Genomic DNA, 14,723 nt, shown 5'->3' with positions numbered 1-14,723 from the left:
AGTAACAATAGCATATGTAATCAGAGGGATAAAGGAATAGTTTCTTTCTCATACTTATATACATGCATTATTAAAGTCTACAGAACATTCTTCCTCCTTGATGAAGTATGTACATAGTCATATTACTTAAGAATAATAATACACAGCTGACCTTTATGGAACATTGTTGGGGTAGCCTTACCTTATTAGGAGTAGCAGGTCCATTCTGCACAGAAGAGACCTGATTACCACCAGTGTGAATGTTAGAATTTGATGTTTTATTAATAAAAGACTGTGAAGGGGTTGTAACTGCTGCAGTCTGATAGGAAAATACTGTATTTGATGTGGCAGGTGGAAAAACCTGTAAAGGATTAATATATCGGTCTTAGGTTATGGCTTTTAAAAAACATAATAACACTGGTTTAATGACATTAATCAAGTTTAAGACTTTTTAAAAATAGTTGTTTGCTTAAATTCCCTATTAAGGGAATGTTACTTGTACTGATGTTTCACTCCAGTGGAATAACTTGTAAATCTAGAACAGTTGCTCTTTGAAAAAAACTGTACTGTCGTGTACTTTCACTCATCACTGATAACTAAAACTATCTTCAAGGAAGCATGATGAAAGTGTAGTACATTTTTTCTGTAATACATTCAGAAGACTATGGAACAGTTTCATGCAGCAGCACCTAGTGGGCAGTCAATAAAATAAACATTTCTGGCCTGATACAAACTAGTATATCTGTCTACGCTTGTCCTAGGCTGCCTGGGTTTAGACAGAATGGTTTGGTTTGTGCCACAGAATTCTCATTTCATTTAACTAAAGTTATCTATGAGTAGAGAGGAAGAGGCAAAGTATATAAATGATGAATTTGGGTATCCACTGTAAATTTGGTTACTGGTATATAACATTTTTATTTCTTCAACTGATGGTCCATACACTCATTGCAATAATTCCAAGTAATATCCTACTTCTCATATTTCTAAGTTAAAGGGAGAGGAAGAGGTGCTATGAATGTATGAGTGTGTAAGACTGTTCTTGAAAATTCTGTATCACTCCCAGATACCTTTTTCACAAAGGCGTGACAGCCTTAAGATTGTGGCTGGAAAAAAATGCTAGGATAAACTTTGTGGAGTACAGTCTGGATACAAAATTAAGTCTGCTGTGAGAGGGTTTAATACAGTTTTTGTTTTCCACCTGGATCACCTGTGTGAAAATTGTCATACTTTCCACCTCTCTGCCACCAAGGTGAATGGCTGTGGAGATATCTCCTCATTACTGAATGAACTGAAGGAAAAGGGCCATGTGGAGGGCAGAATGTGAAGAGATATCTCAAGTGTGTAGGAGTAAATAGATGGAATAATCAGCTGGTTTGTAAAAAAATTCTAAGCTACCTGAGAAAGCCTAGATGGACTCAAGGAAAACTTTTCTGGAAAACAACTATTTATGGAGGTAATTGGTATGGTAGTAAAACCAACTTCATGAGGACGTGTTACATTAGTAAGTGGTGTTGCTCACAGTTCATCAGCTCAGTTTGCCTGCTGAAATATCCATGCCACATGAAATGCAAACAGAAGATGGATAGATCTAATGCTGAATGCACGAAGAGTGTCCTGACCTATTGTATCACCTCAGCACTGTGTTTTCTGCTATAAAAAACTAATGCAGTTATGTTGCCTAGTTTCCTATGTAAAAGATGGCAGTAGATGTGTGAGGAAAAGGAGGTAGGATAGGCAGGCTGTTAAGCTCCAGGACAGCCAGATGCAGACTGAACTCTGATGAGAACTATGTGGTCTCCATGACAACTGATCTGAATAGAGGAAAAAAATCCCAGAGGGTACAATTCTTTATCTCCTGCAATCATTTCAAGGAACCTCTAGACAGCAAAAAAAGCAAACTGCTAGTTTCTGCCACAAGTGCATATCTCAGGATGACTGGAAAATTTCTACATGGAACCTGTCAAATTAACAAGGTAAGATTAGCAGAATAACCTCAATGTCCATGAAATTAAACAGATTGAGCAAGCAGTCTGAAGAGCGATGATGTTCATTTAGCTGTGTTCCCCTTTATTAGCCAGATATCTAGAGAATGGCATACATCTTCTAAGATTAAGTCTTAGCTGGAACAAGAGCCTTAGCAAAAGCAGAAGCAGATTAAAGGACACATCACAGGCAGAAACCCCAAATCATATCACAGCATGAGTTTTATGATGCACTTTTGTAAACTGGAATATAAACTTGGAAAGCTGAGATATTTTGTAACAGTTATGTAACATACTGCAAAAATTACCTTCTTCAAAAATTGCCTTCTTCATCTTTAGATTTCTGTTTTTTTCTGAATTACCCTTTCCCTTGGGACAGGCTGAAAAACCTTGTCCTAAGTGATAGGGGCTTTAGAGTAAATAGCACTTATAAGGAAGCAATAAATGTCCAAAACCAGTCCGAGTTCCTAATAATAGAGGTCAGCCTGAAAGAGGTTCAAAAGAGGAGAAAGCCTTTTCTTCTGTGATCACTGGTGCTGATGGGCTGATTTCAGTTACTGTATGAACATGACTGGATTGGCACTCAGCTGTGCATCCACCTGATGAACATCTGCTTTGGAATGAGAAATTTCAGAGCTGGCTGTTTTGGGAAAGGGAGGAAGAGAAAGATCTCTCTCTGAATCACTCCCTGCATTCTTCAGGAAGAGGTGTAAGTATGGGGAGGTGCTGACTTGCTGGAATTGCTGTCCTCAGTATCTGAGTCCATAGCTTGCTTTGTAAGTAAGGATGAAACCAACAATGAAAGCAGCAGAACTAAAAGGAATTCCTACAAAGGAATATGTATCTGAAGTCATAGGTAAAAAGCTTTATCTTAAGAGAGAATCTTCCATTTTGAGTTGGTGGCAAGTAAGTGAAACTGACTGGAATACCTGGCGTACCACTTGCTTGTGCCAAGCACAAAGAAGAACATAGTGGTGCCATAAGAGTGCTGTTAAGAAAAGAGGGCTTTAGCCTTATGTATTTATTTGCAATGAAAAGCTCCAGTCCTGCACGGACTAAAATCCTGGAAAGAGGAGTTATAAGGCATTGTATTATACAGAAAAACATAGTACAGAGATGCTAGGTGACCTGATCATTTTTATATGATGCAGATGACACACAAAATATTCTAAAAGCACTGCCTAGAATTAGATTACACAACTATTTATCTTAATGTTTACTGCTATCCACAAACCTTTCTGATCTGTTGGGTCTGACCAAGTGCATGCTGCGTGATGGTATTTGGTTTTGATTGTGGAGTATGCATCTGAGGTGCTGTCTGGACCAGGCCAGAGGAAGAAATAGGAGCAGGTATTTGTGATGGGGTCTGTATTCCAGCTTGTGATTGAGCCTAAAGGATGAAGATAAAATATTTGCATTATTTGTATCTCACAGTGCATTATATCATGTAAAAATCTAATGCATAGATGATGCAGAATAGCAGTAGCATATATTCTGGGAAGGATGAGTGTCACCTCTGTATAGGAGACAAAATTTTCACTCTGCTACTGGTGCGTTCCCAGCTAAAAGCTGGTGGTTATGTTGCCATCAGAGTTTAGGAAAGCTAAACTGTAGAGGATCCAGTGGAGACCAATGAAAATAATAAGAGATCAAGCGAGTGTAATCAGTAAGAAAGGAGTATAAGAACTGGGTTTGAGTAACCAGAAAGATAAAACTGATGATGCAAGAAAAAAGGTTGTTTTTAAAAAGATCATAGAAGTTTTTAATGGCTGCTGAAACGCAAGAAGCTTGTCTAACCTCAGGAAAGACTTTTTTAGCTAACAGTTAAGAAAACTTTATGTAGCATTAGTGAAGTACTAAACAAGCTGCTTAAGGTTGTTACAGAATTCTAGAATGATTTTAGAAAAATTTAGACAAAAGTCTGTCTGGGTACATAGCTATCAGGAATAGCTTTTGCACTGCAGACTGTGGGGCCCATCTCCATCAGAATTTTACAGCCCTCTTAAGTATTGAGAAATGTGATGCTGCCTATGCTAGCACCAAATCCTAGTCCCACAATGTGCCACTACAGCCAAGTACATACTAGAGCTGAAATAATGCTCTGCTGGCACAATAACCATGTGGGTGGCAGAAGGATGCCACTAGGAAATATATGCTTAGTTCTACATTTCAGCTTGGTCAGATCACTCTTATCCCTCCTGATTTTTAACCTATCTTGGTTTATTCTGTAGTCATTCACTGTGATACTACCTATAATCAGACTAGAAATAATAATTGTGTAATGATGGTTTCTTTTTATATCTCCATTGGAGTTCTGTAATGTAGCATTCACAATTTTTTCACCACACAGGGAAGCTCAGATACATGTTTTACAGACAGGTATACCTCAAAATAAAGTACTGTGTTTGTAGCTCTATTACAACTTTGAATTAATGAAATGGTGGTTTATGCTGATATAAATCAAAGGCAACTGGGCATGGAAGCAGTACATGATAAGACAATTACTTTTCAGAAACAAAAAGTTGCCAAAGAAAGTGAGCACTAGAAGTTATAAAGAGACTGGCTTTTAAGATTTTCTGCTCTTCTTCCCAAAGCAGAAACAAGCTGAGGCTGATCTGTAAGTTAATCATACAAGCAGCACATTTAACTATGCAAATAGTGCCATGCACTTTATATAGTGAAAAACAAAAATACCCTTACCTGCAACTTAATATTTCCAACAGGTAGCTGCACTGCAGTAGTAGAATTCGGTCCCTGGATAGACAGTGGAAGGAGCAGCTGTGCAGTTCCTTGGGTAGTTAACAGAGCTTGAGGCTGAGCCACAACTGCAGTTTGCGGCTGCCTCGGTGGATTAACATAAAACTGAGAAATGGCATTCTGAGGTTCAACTTTGGCTACAGGGATCTCCTGCTTGATAACAACTGCCTTTTTGGCAACTGGATTCTGGCCACTAGTATATACTGATTGTCCTAAGGAGTGACTAGCTACAGGTACAGGTTGACTTGTACTAGAGCAGTCAGTAAGAGCATTTTCATCTTTGACAGCAGCACTGAATTGCTTCTGTTCCAAAGCAGCTGAGTTACCAGAAGTTTGAGACTGTTGCTGTTGTCCCCGTTTTTCAACCTCAAGTTGCATTTTCAGGACTTCAACAAGTTTTTGCTCTTGTTCCAGTTTCCTTTTGAGCTCTTCAATCTGTTTTTCCTTTTCTTGAAGTTTGCGGTCCTTTTCTGCTACATCGAACTCCATGGCTGAGATGCTTCCACTACTACGATTCTGATTATCATCACTCACATTTGCTCTTAGTGGTGAAGTACTTAAGAACTGGGATGGTGACATCATGGTCATCATTTCTGTGAAAGTATCTGCCATACTAGTATCATCTGTGCCTAGACTAGACTGTTCTGAAGGAGAGGGAGATATAGGCAAAGGAGAGCTAATATTTTCAGTATTTACTATTTTGCAGCTAGGTCCAGTAGATGTTTTTTCTGGAGGAAAGCTGGATATTGTATTAGCCACTGGTTTGTTTAATGTTGCAACAGGAAATGCCACAGTCGCTTCCCCAGTGTTACCTGTGGCCCCAGTAGAAGTGGTTACTGTAACAGAGCTTGTAGTAGTAATCCCATTGTTATTAAGATCTTGGTAGGGTTTCAGGCGCTCAATGAGATCTGTTTTTGTTCCAGACACTGGCAGTCCCCTCAATTTCAACTCCATTTTAAGCTCTGCTACCTGAAATAAAGCATAACAGTTTAAAAGGATTAGAACTTACTTATATACATGCTACCTCATTATATCTTAATATGAAAAATTATTTTTCAGCACATTTGCTGGTTATTACACCTCTGTGTTTTGACAGCATGCATGATCTCTGCATATTGCCATGACCTGCTACTTGCTTTCACTGTTTGACTAAAACCTTAGCAGTGTTTGGTTGTTGTACAATGAATAGTAGCAAAGTTATGCTGAATTTTTATGAACAACAGGAAAATGATCATCCAGCTCCAATTCTGGGCTAAAAACTTTGGAAGCAAACCTGTAGACCATGGCAGCAAAGCAGATAAAAGCATTGAATGATACCACACTGAATCGCTTTCTCACATGATCACAACAGACAGATCTGTTTCCATTGTTATCAGGTCATTTGGGTAATTCAAGAGACCCATCAACCACAACCTCTCTCTAATTAGGAACTGGACAGTTACAGCTGAGTCTCATCTGGGTTTCTTTTACAAACACTGAAAGTACAAGCACTCAAAATCTATCTAATTTTTGATAGAGAAACGTTCTCAATTTTCCAGTGAGATTACAGACAAAGTGAAGTGCAAATGTGTAGAGTGTAAATTATTTCTGTGCTTCAAAATAGCAATTAAAAAAGAACAGTACCAGTGAATGGCTCCAATTTATGATTTACATACACTACATCTAACCAGAGTGTTTGAGCTATATGTATGTTAGAATCACCTCCAAAAGAATAAAAGGTAGTGATCTCAGTAATTTTTCAGTACTTTGCTAGCTTAGAATTTTAAATTATAGGTTGTCATTAATTGGAAATGAAAGTCACAACAATCCATTTAACATCACTGAGAATCAATGCAATTTTATGTTAAATAACTGCCCACCTAATAATGGTTATCAGCTGTTTCACTTAGTCTGATACCCTCTGGTACCCTTGCTTGAGAGTGCATTCCAATTTTTCTGTTTTTCAGCAATGCAATTCTGAATTCTTAATCAAAACTGATTTAGATGGTTCAGTGTTAAAACCACCACTAGCAGGTCTGCAAGTATGGGTTATGGTACAGTTACCATATTAATAGGAATACTAATGAACTAGGCAGAAATAGGTAAGTGAATATCTTTAATCATTACAAAGCACAAATTCAGATATCAATGTAAGTGTCTTAAAAAGTTAATAGTTAATAATATGAAATTTAAAAGGCTTATTTTGAACTCTGTTCCTTGATCATTTTATAGACTTGTTTCATATTAAAAGATTGGTATTAAGTGACAACACTACATTACTGTCTTGAGATTCTGATCTTCTGAAACCTCTTTTCTATACCTTCGAGTCTATAGAAATACTAACTCCCATCCCTCAGAAACCCAAAATCTTGGTTAAGGAAGGGAGAAATGAACGAAGCGCCCACTAGATGTCCCTAGGTCTTTGCTCAAGTTTGGTACATTAGTGGAGTTCCTGGGATCTGAACGTAAACCTCCGCAAGCTTCTTCAGAACTCATTTTCATTAGGTCCCTCACAGTATTAATTTCTTTATTAATTAATGTATTTCCAAAGGAAGAAAATACTATGCAATGCCTTCATATTACAGTTTAAGCAGAGCTTACACCTTTATTTATAGCTTCATGAAGCTTGTATGAAATGTAGTGTTCATTTTCAGATGATGTGTTGAACTCTTGTGGGATCTCTGATTTTGTTCTCTTTTGCTAGTGTTACTTCTATATTGCCTTCATAGCAGAGACTTCTCTCTTGATAGTATATCAGCCTTCCAGTACCTGAAGGGGGCCTACAGGAAAGCTGGAGAGGGACTATTCATAAGGGTTTGTGGTGAAAGGACAAGTTTTAAACTAAATCAGGGTAGATGTAGACTGGACATTAGAAAGATGTTCTTTACTATGTGGGTGGTGAGACACTGGAACAGATTGCCAGGAGAAGTTGTGGACACCTCATCCCTGGAAGCATTTAAGACCAGGCTGGATGAGGCTTTAAGCAGTCTGGTCTAGTAGGTGTCACCCTGCACATGGCAGGGGGGTTAGAACTAAATGATCTTTAATGTCCTTTCCAACTCAAGCCATTTTAGGATTCTATGATACACTACAATTGTCATGAGGAAGTTACTGCTCCAGTGTTTAAATCTGCTTGGGCTAAAACTTCACATGAAGTGCACCTAATAGCTCTCCCCAGGTTTTGATTATGTACCTACAGAATCTGTCTGAAATTATTCTTCCTCTTCTATTTCCTTGGGAAATAAATGTCATTTCTACAACATATGCATATGAATAAAAACAAGCTTATTCTTTACAGTAACAGTTTGCATGATATGACCTATAGTGATGCACAGGTATGGACAAATCTCTCTTATTTTTTACCTTCAGGTCATCCAGGCTTGAAGGTAGAGGTCCTGGTTTCCGGCTAGGAATACTACTGTTCTGTCTGGGGGAGCTGGCAGCTGATGCTGGTGTGCTGTTGTTCAAAGTATTCAGTGGCGTATTCCCATTGTTACTCTGTTTGTCATTCAGTGGCCTTTAAGTGAAAAGGAAAAAGGGGGACAACAATGTCAGTCCTAAATGTATCATGTTTTTAATCAAAAAGTTGTGTTTATGAATCTAGTGTCTACCAAGTTAATGAACAAATTAATTTTTTTACCAAAACATATTTAACATAAAACACTACCATTAAATCTTTTTAATAAAACAGCACAGAGAAGAAAACAAAAGGATAGTATGCTGACATTTTATTTTCTCTTTGTAGCTTTTATTAGTGCCATGGCATCCCTGAATGATACTATGGCCTGTAGAATCAGTTCATGAAAATTAATCACTGGCCACAGCAACTAGGTTTTTGGGGTTTTTTGACATCAATTAATAGCCCCCCTCCCCCAAATACTGAACTCTGTGTATTGATCTTACATACATGTCCAATGTTCATATGTAGTAAGGATGATGTGAAAGCAGTTTACTCTGAAACTGATGCATTTTTATCAGCTGTACTTGTAAAAAGAGTCTTACATAAGAATTTCAAAATAATTGTAAAAAAAATAAAATTAAAAAGTCATCATTTCCACTATGTACCATAAGTCAGCTCTTTTATTTCCTTCAGCTGATTTATAAAGGAATGTTTCTGAAATGTCAGTAAATGGAACATAAGAAGCGTGGGTAAGCAGGCAGAAACATCTCCAGTCCAAATGTTAGGATACATGGTAATTATAAATATAACCACAGATGGTATCTTTAACTTTTCTAGCCTCACTCGCTGAGGAAAAATAATTTGATGAAAACTAATTACCAAAAAAAAAACCCCCAAAAACCAAACCAAAAAACCAAACCCACCAAAAAAACAACAGTCAAAAGTCATTTGCATTTAGGGATGTGTGACTGTGGCACTGAAAGCACTTCTAGGAAAAGATTGGTCTTAGTGAAAATGAAACTCCACAGACAGCTTCTCCATCTGCCATAGTGTGCTGGCAACTCTGAGGATTTCTTTTTCTGAATGCTTCTAGCTATAAATCAGAAGGTACACTTCTCACTGGTAAAAGTGCTGAAGATCCACAGTGTTAAGGAACTCATATAATCATTAGAGATGAGGCTATAAAAAAATACACAAATTTTACCTAGTTAAAAATGATTGTTTCTTCCTATTTGTAAACTGCAAAACTGTGGTCTGTGAAAATGTAAAAAGACAATTAAACCACAACAATAGTATGTAGGTAGGTCTTTGTAAAAGCCATTGTTTGTAAGCTTCTCTTCTGCTCTGCCTACCTATATCATATTTGAGTGAAAAGAGTGTCAAAACTTTCTTGCTTTTGTGTAAATGCTTTTGAGTTTCAAACATCCATCTTATAAAAGCTGCATCTGATGGGTAGGAGGTTCTGTTTCCATGTCACACAAAACCAACTAGGACTCCTTAAATGCTTCTCAGACCTCTGGAGTATTTTAACGAGGGAACTATCTCATCAGCTTGTTAAATCACACAAATAATACCCATGGTGATGCAAACTGCCATTTAAGTTTTCTGGGATTCTAACTGTCTCTTAACATTTGCAAAACACATTTACTTCTAAAGCACAAAGTCTGTAACTGATGTATGTATCTTTTCTTTAAAGGACACAAACAATGCTTCACATACTTCAGTGGTGCAGGTAGAATTGTCTGGTAGTTGTAGTGTTGTTGCTGTTGGCTCAGGATCTGCAGCTGCAAAAACAGTTGCTGCTGTTGTAGCAGACGAGCATAGTTGGAGTCCATCTGTGGCTCATTTTTCTCACCTTTCTGATCAGGTGGAATATATTGATGATACTTCAATTTTTTCACCCTTGGCTTTGGTTCTTTACATTTCTTGCTCCGATGCTTATCATTTGGGTTCTTTGGGTGGCTTTGCTGTTTATGGATGGAAAAGATTGAAAGAGCTGTAACAGACATCTCATTTACAAGCAGTTGTGCAAAGTGCACAGGGCCTACGCTGTTCACTAGTTTGTTTACAGGTAGACTATGAATACAGTTCCCTCTGTTCATATCAGATTATACTTCATACATAACTAGATTAGGAAAGATTAATTTCACAAAAAGTAGGCAAAACCTTAATATAGCAAAAACCTATTGTTCTTATTTCTTAAAAACTTCCATAGAAATGTAAAGGGTAATTCTGCTTGAAAACTTTTGTCAGCTGTACTGTAAGAACCTCTTGAAATAATGAGCCAGTCCCTACAAGCATTAATGGTTGATCTTAGCATCCAAAAGGTTTCAGTTAACAACCCAGTGTGCTCTTCTGAACACTAATTAGTGAAAGTTGTTACAGGCACTATAACATTATTAATTTATTCTTCCATTAAATATAGCACTGGAAAAGGACACAGATTAAAAATAGAATCCTCAGGTGGCACCATTGCAGATAACCTACCTTTACTAACGTTGGCCCAGTCTTTGCTGCAGATACAGTACTTGTGGTCAGGGTGGTTGTAGCAGTAGAACGTGTAACCTGCTGTTCAATTGTAGAGGGGGTTTTGAGAAATTCAGGAACTGGAGAGGTTAAAGGTGGATACTAGTATTAAAAAGATATAAGGAAAAAGAGAAACATTAAAAACATCCACCATCTGAAAATCTACTAAAAGGTTAAGACAATTTACTATCATATCAAATTCACAAAATACTTTTAGGAGGAATGTCAAAACCAGGACTATTTTGTGGTCATTTTGGCACACTTCAAATATAGCAAACAAGATAAACTAGTTTCTTACCTTGACTTTTTAGTTTGCATTTTAACTACTGCCTGTAAATGTATCCCAAATGTGTTTTACTTCCAGTTTCACCAAAGCAAAAGAGTAGCTGATTTTAGTATCTGTATCAATTTTGGTAGTATATCAATAATAACTATTTTTCCAACATTAACATTTTTCATAATAAAGCTTACCACCCAAACCAGTACTGTGAGAAAAGCCATGTAGATCAAACATCACTACAGGAAAACAAACTTCTTGTTTCAGAATGCTCACACAGCAGCAGAGTAAATCTATCTTGAAGACAGCTTCCTATTGTATTTTCATGGTAACGACACCTCTGACTGTGCCAGGAGGTGCACTTCTTCTGTATTTGACTGGCAGCACAATTATATTACTTCATAGGTACAATTCATTAGCTTGAGCTTTACTGAGTTTGTTCCCTTGCTGTTGCAAATATAATCTGTGTAATTTCTTCTATAAACTTAGGAAAGTCCACATAGGCGTAGAACTTTTTCTTCTTATTATTTTTCTTTTACTGGCACCACTGTGCTTACCAGAAAATTCCAGAAAGTTTTCCTACATAATGACCAATCTTCACTTTGTCATATCAGTATTTTCTGTGCTGAAATTGTTTTCCAATTTAAAACTTATTTCTTTCTGCAGTCAATATGCCTATGATGGGATATGGACTGTACAAAACCAGATCTCAGTCCTTGTTTTTCTAGCTACACAAATTAATTTTTACTCCTTTCTCATAAAAGATAAAGTGGCATCAACACTTCTACTGCAATCTTCTCTTCTGACATCCTTGCAGTTTTGCAGAGGAAGTACAAAATATCCATCAGTACACTGCTGACCACTGCACCTCAGATGTCTTTCTCCTCAGTTTACTCATGAGTCAGAGTCCCCAGGTTTGTTTTACATGGGAAGGAGAAGTGTTGTGTATTTTTCTTTTAAAGAAATATACCGTCCTACTGGAATTCCATTTCTCTCCTGAAAGTCAAATCAACCAGTTCTTTCTGGATAGCAATCCAACTCTGTGCTGTCTGTGCCTTCCAACTTTTGTTATTTTTTTTGTCAAGGTTGTTAATGGTAATATGAAACCAGAATGTTCCCTAATCAACTCCTGCAGGGCACAGGTACCAACTTCCTATCAACCCAATACTTCCCTCTTTCTGCTTCACCTGTGCTAATCTTCATCTTCTCCAGTTTTCTCACTATTTAATTCCATACGGTATTAAACCCAGATAGATTAGATCAGTTTTATTTCCATTGTTTAAGAAAGCCATTAGATCACCTAGTACAATGTTCCTTTTATAAAAGCCCATCCATTTCCCTTACATTCCTATCAGTAATATCCTTTTTCTTCAGAATACATTCTAAAACCTTGTATTCTTACTAAGTCAAATGGGTGCTTCTCCCTAATTCATTTCTTCATGCACTCTACTAACTCTTCCATGACATTATAGCCAAAGGACCGCAACTTTATGTCCTGGTTGATGTGTATTTCTGGGATGGCAATTACCAAGCTGCCATCTGCATGCACTAAGCCCTCTGACTTCTGCTTACAATTAAATGACAGTAATTTTCCCTTCTGTGTGTTTTATACATTTTGCTGCATCTCCAGCCATCAGCCGCAAACAGCTGCTATAACCTATCTAAACTGTATAGTGCTTTTGATCCTTCTGTGGTGCAGTCACCCAGAGGAAAAGCTTTGCTAAATTGCAACACTCTGTATGCCATGCATAGTCACTGAAAAATTGCACACATGCCTGTCTTGGGTTGTGTCAGTTTATGGTGGCAGGCTAAAGATATAAATGCCTCTATTTTTATATCCAGCTTTCAAAGTGTTTGCTCTGGAAAGCATCCGAGATCTACACAGTATCTGTTATTTACTGGACTTGCATAAGAATTGGCAGGAGACTTTAGAGGGACTTACCCTTTAAAAAGGGTTCTGGATGCTGTTTTCCAACATATTGCACTCATGTTGCTATCAAGTTTAAAAAGCTTGTTTTAGTTATAGCAATAACATTTAGAAACACTTTGTCTTTGTATCAGTGTCATATACAGTATTATCTAAAGCACAGAATTCTAATCATGTTTCACTGGTTCCTTTATTTTCTTTTCCTGAAGTCTCATCTAAAAAATGCTTGAATTTCATCTTATTCATTACATAATTTTTTACCATTCATCATTCTGGTTCTTTTTAAACCCAAAGAAGCAACTTCAAACATACTATTTAGCAGTACTTTATAGGCTATGAAAATAAGTCCATAATGACAGCATAACAAAATTCTTTAAAATGGAAGTTAGTAACTTTCAAAAAACAAAACAAAACAAAACCAAAATAAACAACCCTTCCACACCTCTTTAATTCATACTGCTTGAACATCATGGTGTGAAACATTCTCCTCTTGCCATAGAATAACTTTGTTATCCTAAACTACAGAGGATTAATAGCCACATGAAATCAAAAGCGGTTTATGTACTTCCCAGCTTTATCTGAAAGTGCTGGATGAGGCTATGAACTGTACACATCACTTACTTGATACATTTTTAAATTAAAAAAACTGAATTAACAGGTCTGAATTTCTTAACTTGATTATTTCATAAAAGTAGCCTATCTTGAGTTACAGATAATATGGTCTCTGGTTCTTTTCTTCTAAATGCAAACAAGCATCTAGCAGGTCACCAAGCTATAGTGAATATATTAAGAAAATAGTCATTATATTCTATCTCATCAAGCAAAATACTTCAGCTGTTTGAAGATAACGGCTTAATATCTTCAGAATTGTGCACACCACAATTTGATCTGTTTAGAGTGGTGTGGTTAAAATGCCTAATCCTTACCAGATGCAACTACATCAGGCTAAAGCAAGTTTTATGCCATAAGTCAATGAGAGCTGAAGGTTCTCAAAGTTATGTTACATACTCTGAGGCCTGGAAATGTGAGGAGGAGGAAGCCTTGGAAAGGACTCTGGCTGCACTCCACTGTTTTCAAAACATTCTTTCTATTTTATGTTATAATAAAATGTGAAATTGGTCAGAGGAAATTAAAAGAATGAAGGAGCAATTACCCAGACACATCTTCTGTAGAGACATGCTGTGCTGTTACTCTTTATTTCAAAAGTAACAAGGTATGCATCCGTTTTATTCTGCAGAAGACTAATTCCTTATTTTAGCAAAGTGACTAGTCTATTATGAAATCCATAGGCAAAGGATTGAAGTTCTATCTAGAGTGCTTTTTCAATCAAGTTCAAGTACTCTGTTACTTTGTAGCTGCAATCATATATCTATCTTATGCTTCCTACTTGAAAAGCTTTGGGCATGTATTCCTTTCAGTATTTTTATTTAATTCCCCATTAGGAACCTGACTCTTTACTAGGAATGTAATTTCATGTGGTTTGTTTTCAATTAATTCATCACGTGTTTTCTCAGTGTAAAACCCAAATAATATCTAAATTTGTACACTGGAGAACTACGAAATGTATGTGTTGTACTTTGTGTCCAGCACTGATTTTCAATATGAACTTTGCAATACATTTTCAATCTACTACAGTAATATGAAAATCAAGAGGAGTAATTGCAGATCCTGACCTACTCAGGTGTCAAGTCTCCATGGTCTTTAAGACAGTAACATCTCCAGAGCACAAACAAGAGCTATAGTCTAGTTTAATTTCACATTGCTTTATCCAGTAAGAACTCAATACTCAATTCTGTCCTATCATTTGTTTGTGTCTTAATTTATAAATTGCAGCACACTTCCCTATGCAGAACCCTGGCTTTGCAAGTTTAAATATATAAATGTGTCTTCCAAATG

General features: G+C 36.9%; 1 protein-coding gene across 9 annotated transcripts in view; it reads right to left on the bottom strand.

The window, feature by feature from the left end:
* Positions 1-14,723, bottom strand: part of MRTFB (myocardin related transcription factor B) — a 72,693-nt gene that overhangs the window by 9,070 nt on the left and 48,900 nt on the right. For 7 of the 9 annotated variants that reach the window (XM_068147089.1, XM_068147087.1, XM_068147088.1 and 4 more), the window contains 6 exons: positions 10,585-10,725; positions 9,817-10,064; positions 8,061-8,214; positions 4,662-5,687; positions 3,196-3,351; positions 182-340 (listed from right to left, as the gene is read on the bottom strand). In XM_068147089.1, the coding sequence (XP_068003190.1) occupies positions 182-340; positions 3,196-3,351; positions 4,662-5,687; positions 8,061-8,214; positions 9,817-10,064; positions 10,585-10,725 (1,884 nt within the window). The remainder of the gene's footprint in view (positions 1-181; positions 341-3,195; positions 3,352-4,661; positions 5,688-8,060; positions 8,215-9,816; positions 10,065-10,584; positions 10,726-14,723) is intronic. The other 2 variants (XM_068147093.1, XM_068147092.1) reach the window with 2 other exon arrangements.

This window comes from Melanerpes formicivorus, unplaced genomic scaffold (assembly GCF_026170545.1).
Source record: "Melanerpes formicivorus ecotype bairdi unplaced genomic scaffold, bMelFor1.0.p_v2 SCAF_14, whole genome shotgun sequence".
NCBI classification, from domain to species: domain Eukaryota; kingdom Metazoa; phylum Chordata; class Aves; order Piciformes; family Picidae; genus Melanerpes; species Melanerpes formicivorus.
This window is presented reverse-complemented; position numbering and strand designations above follow the sequence as displayed.